Below are 18,592 nucleotides of genomic sequence, written 5' to 3' on the forward strand. Positions count from 1 at the left end.
GAATAGATCGCAAAGAAAAAATATGGCGATGAAAATAAAAGAAATTAGTTTTAGAAGATTCTTGGAATTTTAACAGTAGAATTACCAAACTACATCGAAAGTGCTGGAAATAATTCATAATTTTCCATAACAATTTTATAAATTCACAAATGCACCTCCTGGGATATTTTAATATCTTTTGTAAACTATATGGATAAAGGCTTATTTTTCCCTATTCCCATAATATCTCTCATTGTTATTTCTTTGGTAAATATGTTATTCTTTAGTTGTTTGCAGTTCTAGCGTTAAAGGATTATTAACACCAAATTGGTTATACGAATAAAGAAGACTTCGCAGAGTTTCTATACGCTTCGAAATATTTTTCTAAAGAAGATACTATTGCAAATATATATCCTGCGACGAGGTAAACAGCGCTTGAGAAATCTAACAAGCCGTGTTGTAACGTTGGAACGCCCTATTAGACCGGATTTCGAGTTTTCTGGCGGCGTGTGACTCTGCCACCCACGCATTCATCGTACAAAAAGCAGCCCTCCGTTCTCTGGAACGTCGATTCTCTCTTCGTAAAAGTTGCACAATGCCCCGGTATGAGGTCCAAAGGTGTTCCATTCACAATGGGGGAAAACGCGGCAACGAGAAGAATTCTTAACGGAGCGGCTTGCGAACCCGTGATCCCATCGATTCACGGTTCACTTAGTTCGAGCCTTCGTTCGACATTTGTCGTACAACTTACTACGATGTTGTTACATAACAATTCCGCGTGTTCATGACGCGAACCGCCCGTCGACGACCGTCTTGTGGGAACTGAGATTCCCTGGTTGCTCTTTGTGAGTTGATGGTTAAAAGCTTCTTTCTCGTGGCACTTGGCCATTCTAACAATCTGTGGAGACATCGTTTGTTACACTTATTTTTCTGCAATAAAAAAGAAATATTTGTTTGAAAATTTACAGTAACTACAAAAGTATCTGCGCATATCCTTAATTAGTGTTAATGAACACGATGCAATTTAGAAGCTTTTACTAAATAATAATGTTAACAAAGAATCTTGCGTCTTTAGGTTTACAATCTACATATATGTTTCAAATTGAGATCTTTCGATAAATTTCCCAATGTTTAAGAGATGAAAAAGCGACAATGACGAAGAATATTTTAAGAACTAAGCTAATTTCTTTAAAATCAGAATTGAACTTTGGCAGGAAATTTTAGAAAAATAAAGTAATGGTATCGAAACAATATTATTTAATATATGTATAACTGTAACTATAATGTAAAAAATGTAATAATGGAAACCGCACGTGAGAGGATGTCTGACAATTGTGAAAACATTGGCAGCTGTACCAACGAAGTTTCAGCAATTAATATTCGATGATCATCAATCATTTTCCGTTTTTCGAGTGAGCAAAGTGTAGGTCATTAAGAAGGGTGAAATTCCCTGATGAATTTAACACGCGCAGGTCTGTTTTTACAGAATGCCTAAGGAAACATTTCACGGACTACTTCCTCAGGCAATTAATCAATCTCTTCCTACATCGAGGAAATCCTTGTTTGATTTTCGTTTTTTGTCGTGACAGAAGCAATACTTGTTTCCAGAAAAAGTTTACCTGATCTCACTCGACGACTCAAGCAGCTATTTTTCAAAATAGCAATTTATTCTCCATTCGACAATTTTATTTATCATTCACACAAAAAATGTTGCTCCCACAAAGTGCAAATCACGTTATATTACCACACTACAGCTGAAATTCCTCACTGGAACTACGATAAATCCATTCATTAAGAAAAATTTTAATCCCCTAAGTTGCAGACTACACAACTATAATATCTTTCCTTTTTTTATGTTAAAAATAACACTTCACACAATCAGAATTCATTGATGCATCCTCCATGGAATTTAGAAGGGTTTCCTAAACTCCACAACGCGGTCAAAACCTCTCATCAGATACATTTCTCCTTGCAATAAATTCATTCTTCAAGTCTATTGACCAAATTCCCCCTATTTTCCCGCATCCTGTGACCAAAGCGACCGAAGACGAGTGCACTTTAACGTCAAATAAATATCTCTCGTCGCTGGAGCCGTTGGTTTGGAATGAAGGCGAAGCCTCACGTCTCGAACGACACGAACAAACATTCATCGTGAAACCGCCCGCTCGTTCATGGCCGTAGAACACGTGCAGTCACACGGCAATAACTCTAAAATTTGATTGCACTGGGCATCGGGGTAGTCTTACCCCCAAGGCAACCATGGTAATAGGCGCTCAACCCTTGCATCAACACCCACGTGTACGCACACCAGCCTGTGGCGTCTCAAGGCAGCGCCACATCGTAAATAATGACGAAAATTGTTGACCGCCTGCCTTTCGGCTTGGTTTAAGCGTTAAACAAAGGCCCACGGTGATGTCGGTCGCCCTATCTTTGATCTCTGTTTGCCAACGCATGCATCAGCCCGCGAGATAATCGGGAATAATTATTTGTTAGATAAATACGATCCCAGTCGGCGATAGGAAGCCAAATTTATGATGGACCGCTTGCACCGCTTGTAAATGACGCGGAGGGAACCAGCTCGCGCCGAATCTGCGCGATCCTCGCCTATAAAACGTTCCGCGTGTTTAAGCGCGAGAGGGCAGGCACGATTTTTCAGATGTTGGCGTTTATCTGACCCTCGTGTGCAGCCTCGATCAGCATCCGCTTGTTTATGGGACCACGGCTCGTCGCGATTTGAATTTCTAATTAATTCCAACCTTGTTAATGATCTTTTTGGGAGAACTTGGTTAGAGGGTTAGAAACTGCAAGGTATGTGGCCGGGAAGGAGTGGTTTGAAAGGTTTTGAAAGTAGTAGGACGAATGGAAGTAATGGTTGATATCACTGTTTCTTTTCTCGGGGAATTTATGTACTTTTTGTAAGATAAATAGAGAGATCTTATAAATGTCTGCTACAGATTTAGATACTTAATTAGATAAACGAATATTAGATATATGATCGATATAATAATATCAATTAAAATAATTAGATAAAATTAAAAAATGTAGTAATCTAAATTTTAAAAAAATTCAAAATATAATAACTTAATATAGATCTAGTACGAATACTATAGTTCACCTGTAATATTCTTGAGATATACATATTAATAATATCACATGTATCCTCTTATTACATCCTTTGCAATCGCTCTAATCTCCAATACAATACCCAATTCATCAAAGCTATCAAACTATGCTTATCTCAGAGCCATGCCAGTGGAAACATTATAGAACACCTCGTTATTTTCTCGATCGACGTATCGCTTCTTAGATCGATCTAAACTATTCCAAACCACGATCTCGACCAATTACCGAGAACATTTCTAATTACACAGTTTTTATCTTGCTCGTATAGTATGAAAGCCGCGGTACGTGAAATCTATGCGAGTAAGCGATGAAAACGTTGCGTATTGATGCTTGCGTAACGACAGGTTAGCCTCGATCAACCACCCTCCCCGATCGTGCCTCTTTCTTCATAGACGATCTTTAATTCTTCCCGCCGCACCGCGCGTAATTCTTTGGAACGCGATACACACGAGATACTTAAGTTCGCTTTTCACTTGCGTTCAAGGAGTTTCAAGATTATATTACTAACGTGTAATGTCTCCAACATCTCGAATTTCCTATTGGGTTTATCCACAATATTTCTATTTGTGAATGAATTCATCTCATTTCAAAAACAATTAGTAAGTTGTTAAAGCTTAGTTAAGCTGCTGTTATCGTAATCACTAAATTGCGGATATTTACGCAAATTTATATTTTTATAAATATAAATAACAAACTAAAACCTAGATAGAAAGTTATTTGAGCTATTAAATGTTACAAGCAGTAATTAATATTTTAGCAATATTATCCTTGTATATTACCTGCATTATCTGCATTTTCCTACCTTCAAATATCGCATAAATGCTTTTCATAAATGTTTTCACATAAAAATGCACTCTAGCAATCACAAAACAATCATTCATATTCTTTGACAATCAAAAAGTTTTGATTGTGATTTTCACTTAAGCCTGTCTTTCCTCGGACACCGGTGGAAATTGAGCTTTAAACGATCGAGGACGTGATCCGCTCCCGTATACCTTGTGAAATGTAAATTGTGAAACATGCGCGGGGATGCGTCTTTCTCACGGCTGGATCCTAAACCGCTCAAGCTACCTGGCAAGATATTGCAACTCTTACTGGCCTGTCCGTGTCTTAATTAATGCGCCAGGCTGTATATACCTTCACTGGTTCAGGTTTTCTACTGGACTAACAACGTTGTTTTATGGAACATTTAAAAAGCGAAGAGTGCGGGTTTTCAAAAGATCGATACGCTCTAGCGAGCCTTTGGCCGCAATCGTTCGGCTGTGGGAATGGTGGCAATAGAATTTCTGCGAGAAATAAAATAAAATATATATGATAGTTATAAAATAGTTGTAAAGGTATCGCTAATTTTGGAATCTCATAATGTGTTATTTTGATATAAAGAGCTTGTCAATCGTACAATGTCTTTCTTTATATAGATTGTACCCCTTATTTCCTAAATATGTAATATAATTTCATATTAGACGAGATGTTGGTATTATTTTCGGTGTTCACGTTAAAATGAAACATCCTACGTTGAGAGAAACATGAAATTGTGCTGAAATTACGTTAGTCATTTCATCGATACAACACTTTTATGATTTTGCTGCTACAAATTTATGGCTTTGTGGTGAAATGCAATGAGTACCCTATTTAGATAACGAGTTGCATGATAATATCTTGAAATGAAACATCTTACGAACTTCTTTATTTCCTTTAAAGAAAGGTCTTATTAATTTTGCTAGAAGTCAAAGAAATTATGCACATATAATATATAGGAAAAACCATTATATATCGCTTATATTGCAAAACAACATATCTTCTTTAATTACATACTTTCGTATCAAATTCGTACTACTTAACACTTGACTTTAAATCGTTCTGTTCCACGATTGGCAAAACTTGTAAAAATTTCAAACCATTAAACTACAAAAACAACACTTCATCTCCACCCTCTTTCCTCACGGTTTCAATCTCTTCTCGGCCAGCTGAAACCGTCAGCGGTATCCAAAGAAAGAAAACGAACGCGTTACTTTGCAAAGCGTTTACGGGTCGAAAAACAATCCGGTCTCGCGCGAATCTCCGAAGTTTCACGCGTCCGGCCCGGTGCACCGTATCGTACATCAACGTCCCGCAAGAAGGTGGGCGGACGTCGCGTCAGCGTGCTGACGCCCCGCGAAATTGAATCTAAAGGGGTCCAGGGGGAGAGAAAAAGAGAAGGCTGGTCCCGGCGTTCCTTCCTCCGAGCGTTCCACGTTCGCTGCGGGGAGGTCGCAAATCATCACCTCGCTACGTTTACAACGTTAGATAGCCCAAGATTACGGTCGTTCGGTTTCAAGCCCGAGAAGACACCAGGAATTCTCTCCATCGCGTCTTGCCTCCCTCTTTTCGTCCCCTCTCCACCTCCTACCACGAGGTCCAGTCGAGCAACTGCTTATGGCGCCTTTCGTTGAAACCGATCCAACCGTGGTTGGTACTCGTGGATGCCCACTTACGCGAAACAATGCGGCTGCCTTCTTCCCTCGTCGTTATTTATCCGCCGGCGGAGGACTAATGAGCCCGTGATTACAGGGACCGTGCGAGAAGGGAACTTCTTGCGGCCGTTCGTGCGTCCCCGCTTGGTCTGTCGTCGCGGATCAGGCTCGTTGTTCGTCGCGAATGCATATTATCAAGCGCGACGCCCACGCGCGACTCAAGATTTCATTCGCGAGTACACACGAACGCGCATTGTTTCGCTCGAAGCCTGTTGGGCTTGATTGAGTGCTTAACGGTGACAGGGGTCGGCCCGAGCTCGGATCATTGAAATGCCTCGCGAGTATGCTCGATGATGCTACGTTCGCATCGCCATAGGTTGGAGAAGTCTTTCACTTTGCTGGGATTCTTCTGAATTCGCTGTAATCGCGGAGTTCGTAGGATTGAGATTTGAAAATTCAGCGGTGGCGATGGAGGATTAAAGAAAGATGAGAAATGGACATGGTACGGTTATGGTAAAATTCTATTAATCTTTTCATCGTTAAAAAATGTTAAGATGCGATTGATAGGAAACAGTAATGTTTAGATGAGATTTTTGATGTGAGCGTAAGTATGTGACAAAGATGGAAATAGATCAAGTAAGATTGAAGAACATTGAAAAATAAATTGAAATTTCTTGTTACTTTCAGTTTTTGAAAAATTTCAAATTCGTTAAAAGGATTCCAAAAAAGAAAGATATTTAAATTTCAATTATTCCATGCTACACAAATTCGCGATTAATTTTATATAGCTACTAGTTGCATACAGGTCTTGTTCCTTCATTAATTCCAAGCACAATCCATTTCTTCCTCAATTATCCCACCCTTCATGGAATCACAATGAACATCGCGTAGCTAGCTCTGCTCAATTTATATTCATTCACAAGTTTAGCTTCATTCACATAAAACTTCAACCTTCCATGCAACCCTGCATAAATTCTTAACCTCGTTCTTCCAAGAATCTTAATGTGTATCTTACTGTAAATCTTCGTCCTACGTTCAAAGCCAAGTAACCGTCGGTTTCTAACATCACGCGACTATTCGCATGTGACAGGAGAAGGAGCCAAAACTTCGTATTCTGTTCGTTTATTCCCATAGGGCCTCGAACCCCATATGATATTCCAGTCCTGTATCTCCAACCTCTTTTACATGGCCGATGTCCTCAGAACTCCATGCTCACCTTTGCGGATGTTTCTTCAGTCGTTTTCATGTTTTTACACGATAAACGAAATTCCCATGACATTATGTATATTACGTGGTTCATCTAAATGATGTCATTAGATATACTTAGGAAGAATTTTGTTGGCGTCCCTTTATAATAGTTGAACAACTTCCCGAAATAAATTCGAAGGCCAAGGGGATGCTCGATCATTGGTCTTGCTTTTAAATTTCTTTTTTACTTAAATATCGTACCCACGTGAGAATCTTTTATGGTCTTTTTTATTGTGAGTTATTTCGCGGCAATTTTCCACGTGAAACTGGACCCGCTTTTATGGTAATCTTTCTTATGACTTTTTGGAAAAGAAGAATTAGATATGAATGCTTGTGTTGGATTTGTAAGCCAGATATCGCAGCGAGTTGGGTAATCGATGTTTCTTATCTTACTTTCACGATATGAGATTGTGCAATAGTATGTAGCAAATGACAGTCATTTAGAGGAGATAAAATACATTGCAGATATAGAATTTTGAATGAACATTGTATTTGTTAATAGAAGAAACTCAGATCTACTTACATAAAATATACTAGATTCAATGTATAAATGTAAATTAATATGAGTAAACCAAAAGCGCTATTTCAACATACTGTAAAGTGCAGTATACATTATTACAGTAAACCTTCATTTCAAGTGATTACTTTTCTTCTATCTATATATGTATGTATTTAAAAGCATTATAAAATTATTGCTCAAATTGTTACATAGAAAATTATGTTAATTAAAATTAAATAAAATTTTAAAAAAAGTAATTTGGCCCATGAGGGGATCGAACCCGCGACCTTCGCGTTATTAGCACGACGCTCTAACCAACTGAGCTAATGGGCCATTGTGATAACTGGTGCGTTTCTACTTCTAATAACGTTTCATTACACAAGTAAACTTACTTTAATATAAGAAATATATTTTATGAAATGTTAATATTTTGTATATGCAATAAAAACTACACTATGCTGTCTCTACAATTCTGTCAGTCTCTGACTACAACTTGATACAGTAAATTCGCTGCTACAAAATGCACGGTTCTCATTGCCAAGTCAATGAGACAGATTCCTCCGTTGCTCTTCGCCCGTTATTCTATACCTTTGTATATAGGATGTTTCAAGGTAGTGGACTTTTTCCAGATGCCCTCGGGAAAGCGTCAACATGCGGACCGATAAGTAGAGTCACTTATTGACTCTGAGAAATATTTTATCCTCACATTAATATCATCATCAGCACCAGAATACATAGAACACCATGAAATTAGAAAATAATAGAAAAATCTATCGTAGTGTAAAAACAAATCTGAAGATATGTGACGTCGTTCAAGAGATAAATTGACTTTTCAAATTTCGTGACCAAAATTCACAAGTATAACTATTCAAAATGCCGGCAGAACAACCAATAGATATGTTAAATGACACCTTGGCAGAGATCGTTTACAGAACGAAAAATATGCCAAGGTTCAAAAGATTGGCACGCAGTACGCACTTTGATGTGAGAGAAGTTGAAGGTTAGAAATTCATTGTGTCACAATTTTTCATGTTTTTTATTAGTCTGATTAATTTATTGATAGCTTTGTCAATTATCCATCGTAAATGCGTGCAAATGCTGGGTCCAATAAGTAGATTAATATTTCGAAACATTTTCCACGCTAGTTTGGATTTCACAGAAAATATTCGTCACTTAATGATCGACAGAATGTTTTCCGTCGTCGACAAACGAAATGCTTTGCAGGTAAACAACTGTTTAGAAGTATTAAATATCGATTAATTATTGTAAACTATAATTTAGATATACTCTGAACAATGGATCGAAGGTCTGTCGGTGATTCTTCGCGGAACTTTAGACGAAAAAATTCATTTTGCTTATAGAGTATACAACCATCTTTGTACCCTCAACCAATATTATTCCCTTAATAAATTTTCTTACCCTCCTTCTCGAAATTCAATTCCAGGTGTACGATAACATGAGAACTCACAAATTAAAAAAGGAGCATATATTTCCCATGATGCGCGGATGTTTAATTAAATTGCAGAATGATGAAAACCCAGAAGAAGCCGTGAAGGTATAGTAATCTATATATAGGTGTAGGTATCGTACTAGAATGCTTTAATAATTGATTCACAATAAAAATTGTATGTTTTGCCATACAAATTTCAATATCTTTTACATTTTCCTTAAATTCTCAATAAATTCTCTCGATTCAGTCCCATATTTGTAATATATTATCCGTTTTATAGGACTTGATAGATTTGTTAATAAAAAAGCTAGACGTGGATCGCGATGGCGCAGTATCAGAGGAGGATTTCAAAACCGCCGTAAAAGAGAGAAATCAACTTCTTTTAGAATGCATGGGTCCAGTATTTCCTTCGAGAGACGCATGTCACGTGTTCCTGACTACTTTTACAGATCGTGTAGGAAGATACTGACGATCTACGGAGCCATCCATACCGAAGAATAATTTCTTAAGAGGAAATACATCGTTTATGTATGTATCTTCCAATTCGCCGTGAAATTTTGTCAAGCATAATGCTCGTCGAGAAAAGCTAACAGTACATTCCGAAAGCGGAGAGGAAAATGTGCCAAATCAGACAGAAGAGAACCGTCTAGGGCCTGTAAACGGTTCACTAAGTTTTCTAGACTGTCTGAATTGAATCCCTCACGATTCATCGAACGCGGAAAATTGACTTGCTGTTTCTTACAAACAACCGCTAATGGACCGCGATAATAGCATCTCGTAATCGCATCAGATGCAAAGCGTGACGCAATCGTCGATAGGATGTCATTAATTGCTCAATTGAATTTCGTGAGCTCAATTTCAGTCTATCACGCATCATCGTTTCATTCTTATTCAAGTTGAAAAATACATATGATAATACGAACGCCAGCTTTTGCTCTGTAAATAGTTACTTGAATATGCTAACGTTTCTTAATTATTACAATTTATATAACATTCTGCAAGCTGTATGAAATTTGTATTTAATAAATTTGTATCTTCTTAATTGTACATACTAGTAATGAAATAGCAGAGAATTGAGTAAAAAATTATAAAGTTCAAGATCTGTATGTAAGACATAAAATGTCTTAATTGCAGCTGTTACTAAACTACCCCTTTACTCTCTAAGTGAAAGAATCCTGGAATATTCAGAGATGTTTAGATTATTACATCATTAATCGCTTAGTATTTTCAATCTCTTTCTTTAGGCAATGCCCACATTTCGCAGTTCTCTTCCACACGCACAATAGCAACCCCATAATCCGCCCTCGTATTCCCTCGATTAATAAAGACGGTTAGCAGGATGGTGAACGCGGTGAAATACAGATCTCTGCACAACTGGAGAGCAAACAGGGTGGCGTGTAAAAGCCGCAATTCTAGTCGCATTGGGGGATGTGTTACAAAAAAACATAATGAATGTTTGAGGATCGTAGACTGAGCGAATGGGCTGATCTGTGCGTCTCAAGCAGCTATAACAACAAATTAAACAAGAAAATCTCGAAGCTTTCGTCGAAACGTCCACCCTGCCTTTAGGCTCGATTCTAAAAGCGTAGGCGTATGTATGTATACACGTGTAAAACACCAACATACACATGATCAGGCTGAGAGTCCTCCTTTTTCTTCCTTCTCTCCGTTTTCTGCCTTCTCCTTCCTTCTAAAAGGGAAAAGGTGGAACGATATTCTGTAAAGAGTATAATAACGTGCGTATGAAAGGGCAGATCCTTTGTGGGTAGCCGACCGTGTCTTGAAAGGATCCACCAGGTCTGCACCATAGTACGGAAGACGGAGAAAGGAGGATCGTTCGAGATCGAGAGTTAGGGCACCAGCTGAGAAAACATGCCCGTGGCGTGTCGACAGCGAAATGTTCGTATTTGTGTCGGCATGGATGCGCTACATGTCCAAGTGGAGGGGAGATAGTGGTAGTCCAGGATGTTCGTAAATTCGTAGGTCGCGTACGCGGAAAGTGGCCATATGCATTGCTCTCCTCTTTGCTATATGTAGTTGTACAGCAGTTTGGAGAGTTCTATGGAATATAGTCAATTGTAGTGGAAACACTAAAAGTTACTTTTAATATATTTTTTCTTCTCAAAGTAATATTTATATTTAATACGAGTATTCATACGATTGAATATTCCTCCAGTTTTTCCATTAATTAACATATTTTAATTAAAGAAACAAAGAACGCTTTTCTAGAACTAGATCTTCTTATTTAACATCTTTTATTGAAATTAACTAGCAATAACTATGTGAATATAATTAAATGACGTATTATAATATTTATATTAATAATAGTGATTGCTTTGACAGTATTAATAATATTAACAATAATTAATAATAATATTAACAATTCCTAAAACATATGGATAATAATTACTAATTATAATAATTAATACTTATAAAGTATATATTCTGGAATTATATTATATAAAAAACAATTTCCTGCTTATATTTATCTAGAATTAATTTTATGTACCTTTATTTAATGTTGTTAATGTTGTTTATTAGAGATTCAATAATATACAATTTCTAAGCATACGGAATTTCAATTCGCCGCGCGGTTATGTTTAAGAGGCGCACCGGAATCTCCACCAATTAAAAGTTCGCGTAGTGACGCCATGATGAGGGGCATCAGTCAGATATCGAAAATCGGACCGATAAGACGTATTGTTTTGCTCATGGTACATAACGTAACCTAAAGTAACATATTAAATATTTAAGTGTTACTTCCCTTGTTATTTCGTTACCGAGTGTATTTTATTATATATTAATACGCTTCATTAAAACGCGTTTATTTGCTACTTTATGGAACATTATTATAAAAAAGTCAGTCACTCGACCTTTTTTCGTTCTTCGGTCATGGATCGTTTATTTGGAGGTCAGAATTCTACTTTCGAGACAAGATTCGAATGAGATTATTATTTTATATTAATGTAATTGGTATCAACATTCGTCTTCAATTCTTGATTTTCTTGCATAAAGATTATTGCTGACATGGATGATATAAGGACCTTAATGTAAGAATGTTATGGTGATTAACGAACAGCCTGATGCTTTTTCATGGAGGTTTAGTAATGTTAAATTTATTTTAATATATTCAGATATACGTTTTCATGCATACATACATACATATGTCTGTCAAATCAGTCACACATCACACAATCACTTAATATGTAAGATAACTAATTATCATAAATAATTACATAGTTTATTAAAAATACCAAGATGAAGTTAGAAAAGATTCCAGGAACGTTTCTTTGCATTAATTTTAGTGCTAATATTAATTAATTATCATTAATTCATTTCTTTATATTAAGTAGACTAAACGTATTATTTTATTGTTCCAACTTATATTGTGGAATTTTCAATATGTAATTTGAAAATGACTCGACTAAGAAATTGAAATAACCTTCACATTTCCATTTACGTTTCGGTGACGTTTTGGTTGTAAATTACCTAGTAACATGGTACGTAAATATTATACATAACCTTTTTCTGCCATGGTTGGGAGGAAGCGCGATAACATGGATTTCGAAATAAGGTTAGACGCGAGTTTGTGTGGTGTCAATACGCTCAAGCATATTTAGTGTTTTACAAGTATTTTCGCATATCTATAAAACATTACGTAGTTTATTCTTACAAAATGTGCTTTTCTTTGGCAAGGAACATTCACGATATAATTTTTGCAAATCAGTTCAATTATATTTATTAAATCTAACCCCTATCGACTATTTTAGTTTTATTTTCAGAAAATTTTTGTGATCACTCGCAATGCGATCAGTAGAGTCAGTGCTTCTTGCGCAATAAGTTCTTAAATATTTTTCAGAGTGCAATAGCTCAATTAAATTATATAATTATTAATTATAATGATAACACGCGATATTAAAGTCTTTGTTCGTCGATTACAAAGTAAACCGAACGGACGAGCTTGTAGTCTTTTATTTTTCTTTTTTTTTTCATACATATCTTTTTTTGATATTCGTTTTCGGTATTAGAGTCAGTGTTTTCTCAAGAGGATAAAATCTCTCGAAGATACAAGAATATGTAAGTATCTGTATGTGTTATACTTCAATTAATTTCATTCTAAAAATAAATTATAACATTTCCCATTTTGTTTAATTTTATTATTCTTCTATTGAAATGAAATGTAGAGAATCTACAATTTCAATATTAAACATATTTAATTTCAAATCGTTATCAATGTTCCAATTTGTATTATTATTAGATTTTCAATTCTTACTATTACTACTAATGTTTCAAGTATAATAGACCTCCACCTTTCATTATCACTAATTTATTAAATGATCAATATTGTGCTTTGAAGAATAAATTATAATATTCCATGCGTCGTTATAGATTTTCTACAATCTCCACTTCTATAATAGGGTCCTATAGTTCTTTCTCGATAAAGTTCTTTGTGACGACTTCCTCTAGTCTCCTGTAACACCGATAACATTATAATATAATATAAATTTTTGTTCCTCCGATCATTTTGTAGGATCCGAATCGGCACGGGGGAATGTTCTATTACGTAGAATTTTTTGCGACCATAATGACCCCTGCTATTTATTATATCCGTGAGTAGTAACTAGTAGTAAATAATTCAAGGTATTTAGGGTTTATTAGCTCTTTCTGCACATTGCAGTTTTAACAATTAATCTGGATATACATACATATATTTGATTTGTGAGAATATATTGTTTATAAACTTAAATTATAAAATCAGTATAAATATTTGCAGAAGACAGACATCCATATGAATATATCAGCATGAATTAATGAAACACGAATATTTCGATTAAAGTAATAAATATTGAAATAATCTCATTTCAGCATTTCGTAGTGGAGGAATAGTATTTCCTCCGACTTCGTTGAAACCTGCAATTCGTATGAAACCTACAATTATTACATAGTCATAATGACAATACAGTACAATAAAAATTATTTATTATTAATTATTTCTCATGCATATACTTGCATATAAACTGCAGTAGAATTTAAAATATAAAATATTACGATTCAATTATTTCAGTTGATTAAGTCATGAAACGAATGTAAAAAAATAATTAGGGCAATGTATCGAAGAAATAGATACTTCTTTTAATATGATTAAACCGAGAAATAATACTTGAGAGAAGATATTTATCTCGATTTGAGGAAGATATATGGTATGTAACAATAAGTAAACCATAGCACGGATTCACATTCTACATACGGTGAAATCACGACTTATGATATATTGCAACACGATCTCGAAGATAGACTATTTTGCCGACGACGGAAGCGTTTCTGCCTGGGACCGGAATAAATTATAATCAACGTCGGATGCGCGGAATAACCCAGATTTCTATGGAATATCTTTTCCACGAGGTGCACACGCTGCACGATTCATTGCACACGTTCACGCTATTCATAAGACAGTGTCTACGCTACGGGAATTAACCGTATATATATTGCGAAACTTCCAGAGCGTGCTGGTTAGAACGTAACCAACCGCTCCGTTCAACTTTTAGTACCGCGTTTAATTACACGGTTTACCATACGTAAATACTGCAAGGATGGCATGAAACAAATATGTCAGCGATAGCTTGTGAACTATTAGATAAAATTAAATCAATCATGACTTAGATTCAGGAATGTATAATTGCTCGGTTATGTTATTACCAAGAGGTAGTCATTTTTTAATCTTTAGCAAAATAACTTAATAATGATTTACAAAGCTTCGGGTGAAAGTGAGTCAATCAAAATTTAGATTCAGAGAGTGACGACTTTTCATTGCTTAAATATTTAATTACAAAGAGAAGGTCACGTTATACCCTTTATTAAATTAAATAAGTATTTAGCAACAAGTAAATTTAATAGAACTAATGGTCTTTCAAAATACCCAATCTAAAAGAATTTTATTTGACTGCAGCTTCGATTACTAGCTATTGCTGTTTCAAATAAGAGAAATTGACGTGCAATTATACATATAAAAAACCATTTTTTATGGTCAGAAGTGTTGATCACACGACGGAAGTGGACAAGGTCGATCGAAAAAAGGGCATAAATTATAATCAGATTCGGTTACGTGGAATGGTTATGATTCGGACAGAACGTGATGAGATGACGACCGATTCGATTTGCGTGGCCCACGCCCACGCATCAAAGGAGCCGCCATCGTGATCCACGCCAAAGGATTACGAGAATATCTTACGAGCCTTTTTCCTCGGCGATAAATTCAACCTGGTGAATTCGTGGAGGGGCACGATCCATGTCAAATTCAATGCGTAGACCGCATTCACGCATTCATATGCAATCGGGGAGGGTTTAGGAAAGGTGAAAGGTGAGGAAGGAGAAATAAAAATGTTTTGCTTCTTGTTCGCGCAACACGTGACCTCCTGGCCTTTGAATCCAGTCAAACGCGCAATTTGCGAAGCCGAAAATCGATTTTGTTCTGTGGAACATTTGGAATATTTTTAAGGTACTTTATTAAAAATTAAAATCTTTAGAAGAAGAATCACAGTTTTTACAATGTTTGTGTAATAAGAAATAAGAATTTTGTGCTTCTGTGGAAAAGAAAATTGGATGCAAGATATATTATATATGAAGAGTTCAAATGAGAACCTTACAGGAAGATTGAAGTTTTGGCAAGCTAGAATTACAATTTTTGTGACACTTATGCGAATTTCCATTTCGACAGATAGAAAAATTTATATAACACGTGTTATTCCTTATTCTTAATTACAAAGCGGTACAATAATTTCGTGTAGTTACACTTGTCATTATCGTAATTGATCTAAATTCTAATATTCGCAGTCTGTATCAAATACTCATCTTTGTGCAATCCCAATTACTCACAGTAGTTTCAAAGCCTTAAAACGATCTGGAAACCTCGCGAGATCGCTCCTCCCACGAATTCTACAGAAATCGGGACTGCTTAATCGCGTTCATCGAGCGTTAATCATTCGCCCGCGATATAGAAACACCTACGAGGGATCAGCAACACGCGATCGGGTAAATCGATATATCAAGCATCCAGAAATTTATGATTGCCACGTATACAAACGTGGGGACACGCGTATGGTGGAAGCAGGCGAAAGGTCGGCCGCCGCGCCACCAATAAATTTAATTAAAGGATAGGGGAAAGCGTGGACCATGAACCGGCCGATCGTTCGCCAGATTGTTTAGTTGGCCAGAAAAATCTTTCGGCCAGCTTTCGGTCTGCGTGTACACGAGATCCATAAATATCGATGCAGCCGTTCTGCTCTAGCTGAGTCGCGGCGGGTTGCACAATGTCTCGCGCGCGGAATGTTCAATGAAGCGTGCAGATGCGCGTACCACCGGTCCCAAGGGAGGAACGAGACTGTCGGGAGTCGGTCTGCTACTCCGAAGCAAGAGAAGGGACTTGAAAACGACGAGGTCACCCGCTCGAACACGACACCGCGTTGTCGAAACAGCGGGATCTACTCGGCTGACACAACTGCCGGACAAATGGATTCAGGAAGATTCCGCTAACGAATCCGCTGATTTATCGTGGCGGACCCATTTCCTTGGTAGATTGTCAGTTTCTACGTACGGCGATCGGAGAGCAAGAATTATGGTCCACGGAAATACGAGAGCGGTTTGTTTCTGGCGAAACGGATGGTAAATACGGGTACACGGCCGGATTGGGAACAATGTCGAGGATTGTTGCCGGGATTAGGCGGTGATGAGTGTTTGCTGATAGAGAGACGGGATGAAGGAGTGGTTTGTTGCTACTGTTACGTGAGAGAATGGATTACAGGAGCTTCGTAGATTTATTTCTCGGTTCTTTTGTAGTTTTTGTTATCTACTCGTTAGCTTTGTTGATTTTTCGGTTCTTACTTCTTACAACATTGCTTTTTTGTGAATAGAATCGAGTATCGAGAATTTATTACGTTCATTTTCCTGATATTTTGTAATTTTTATGGTCTATCCTTTAGTCTTTTTGCTTTCTGGACACCTATTTCTTATGGTATGGTTTTTAGGTGAATAGAATTGAGTATCGAGAATTAATAATACGCTCATAGATTGATTATAATAATGTCTGAAAGCTAATTATTGGATGTTGTTAAATATCTACATATTTTGTGACACACTGTATACCCTTAACAATGCTACAGCACAAGGATTTTCATTTCAAATCTTACACGGAACTTCATCACTTCATCATATTTCTAGAAACACGTGTCTTTAAGCATCGGAAACTGTTCCTTTAACTCTTTAACAGGTCTTGAGCAAAAAACAGGGACGTTAAAGTTCCTTGTAAACGTTGCTCCCGAAAATAGTACTACGCTAGTCGAAGCAGGAGAGGGAGTTTCTCATTTCGCGTGGCACGGAGTTAATTAGCTCGGCGAAACGGGACGAAGGGAACGTCAGACAGGAACGATAGGATCTTTGAAAGGCGTGCTTCGGGTAACGCCCGCGACTTGCCACGCGACTAGACAGATTTCCAAGAGGAAGAGGGGAAACTGTCTGTCACGCGTGGCCTCATCTCGCCGTATAAAACACGCGTCGTGACGGACGACCACGTTAAACCATCCCGCGTCACTCAAACTGTTTGTTTCTGCGTTGGCCAGATTCAATTTTCTTACGGACGTCTCACAAATCGAGCGACGACCGAAATTCGCACGCCAACTGCCTGCATTTCTGCCCCATTGGCCTCGTTGGCGGTCTTCGTTTGAATTACAGGCTTATCGTGATATTGTTAATTCCCGAAACGTGTCTTTTAATGGTGGAATTTAATTCAGGTACATGAAAAGAATTTGGTTTATTTAAATTGACGAGTTGGAGGATAATACAAGTTTAAGATCTATGTCTCGAGATATTTGAAAGAATAATATAATAGTTTCCGTATGTCATTAATATTGCTCATTGAAGAGTACTGTTCTACGATGTTAATCCAGATTTTTTTTCATAATTTTTCAATAATTAAAAAAGAATCTTTTTCAATCTTTTATCGATGCAACAATAAAAGAAACAATTTTCATATTATCAAATTTCCTGAGTGGAAATAAGATTAAATTTTACGTAGCTCAAGTAATCGAAGTATTATCTTGATGTTATCTTGCATTTAACGATCTTTTTCTATTATGATTATATTATGGTTATCAAATTAGTTGATTTAATTTTGGATCAATATATATTACGCATTATCCAAAAATACATTTATGCAGCTGTTTGTACGGACATAAAAATGCTGTTAGATAAATGACTTTTGAGAGAGTTACATGAAAAATATCTTAATTTGGATGAAATATTAAACGTAATTCGAATTGAAAAGAGATAACGAAATTTAAAGAAACGCGTCCTCAGATTACACACCTACCGAACAGGCTGGATGTTCAATTTTAATTCAAACTGTATCACATTGGCAGATCGGAATATTTATGAATGCATGTTTAAAAATAAAATGTTCCTTAAACATTTTGAAACTTCAGTTTTCGTTTCAGGTATACGAGAAGTTCTTCATATAAATTTCTACGAATCTCTCAAAACTCCATCGTTTCTCCAACGACACGTTCCTAATTAATTATCCGACGCAAATGAGCGAAGCAGTCGTTTCCTGTATTGGGTTCCATCAAGATAGCCGCGAATGTTTTCCTTCAAATATTTATCAAATCTGATCGGTCGTACAAAGGAAGATTAATAAGGGACTGAATAAAGGCGCGTAAAAAATGAACGACCGATATCGTGGCGCCTTATTGAACGCTCGCCCTTGAGATTCGATCGGCGTCAGCAGATAACCAGGTCAATTAATGAACGCGAGAAAGAAGAACGCGCGAGATTCGCCTCCGATACAAAGGC

The 18,592-nt window shown here is 36.8% G+C and overlaps 2 protein-coding genes and 1 non-coding gene across 3 annotated transcripts in view; 2 read left to right on the forward strand and 1 right to left on the reverse strand.

Moving 5' to 3' along the window:
* Nucleotides 1–7,561: 7,561 nt before the first annotated feature.
* On the reverse strand, nucleotides 7,562–7,635 carry Trnai-aau (transfer RNA isoleucine (anticodon AAU)). Its single transcript has one exon. It is a non-coding gene; the product is annotated as a tRNA-Ile (tRNA).
* A 452-nt stretch (nucleotides 7,636–8,087) lies between these two features.
* LOC126922468 (calaxin-like) lies at nucleotides 8,088–9,763 on the forward strand. The gene is made up of 5 exons (XM_050735031.1): nucleotides 8,088–8,302; nucleotides 8,366–8,526; nucleotides 8,584–8,664; nucleotides 8,747–8,857; nucleotides 9,033–9,763. Exons 1-5 carry the CDS (start codon nucleotides 8,176–8,178, stop codon nucleotides 9,219–9,221), a joined length of 669 nt encoding a protein of 222 aa, XP_050590988.1. The 5' UTR covers nucleotides 8,088–8,175; the 3' UTR covers nucleotides 9,222–9,763.
* A 1,671-nt stretch (nucleotides 9,764–11,434) lies between these two features.
* Nucleotides 11,435–18,592, forward strand: part of LOC126922467 (uncharacterized) — a 103,633-nt gene continuing 96,475 nt past the window's right edge. The window contains exons 1-2 of the mRNA XM_050735029.1: nucleotides 11,435–11,466; nucleotides 12,781–12,829. Of these exons, the coding sequence (XP_050590986.1) occupies nucleotides 11,464–11,466; nucleotides 12,781–12,829 (52 nt within the window). The 5' untranslated portion in view covers nucleotides 11,435–11,463. The remainder of the gene's footprint in view (nucleotides 11,467–12,780; nucleotides 12,830–18,592) is intronic.

The sequence above is a fragment of the Bombus affinis genome, chromosome 12 (assembly GCF_024516045.1).
Source record: "Bombus affinis isolate iyBomAffi1 chromosome 12, iyBomAffi1.2, whole genome shotgun sequence".
Taxonomy (NCBI): Eukaryota; Metazoa; Arthropoda; class Insecta; order Hymenoptera; family Apidae; genus Bombus; species Bombus affinis.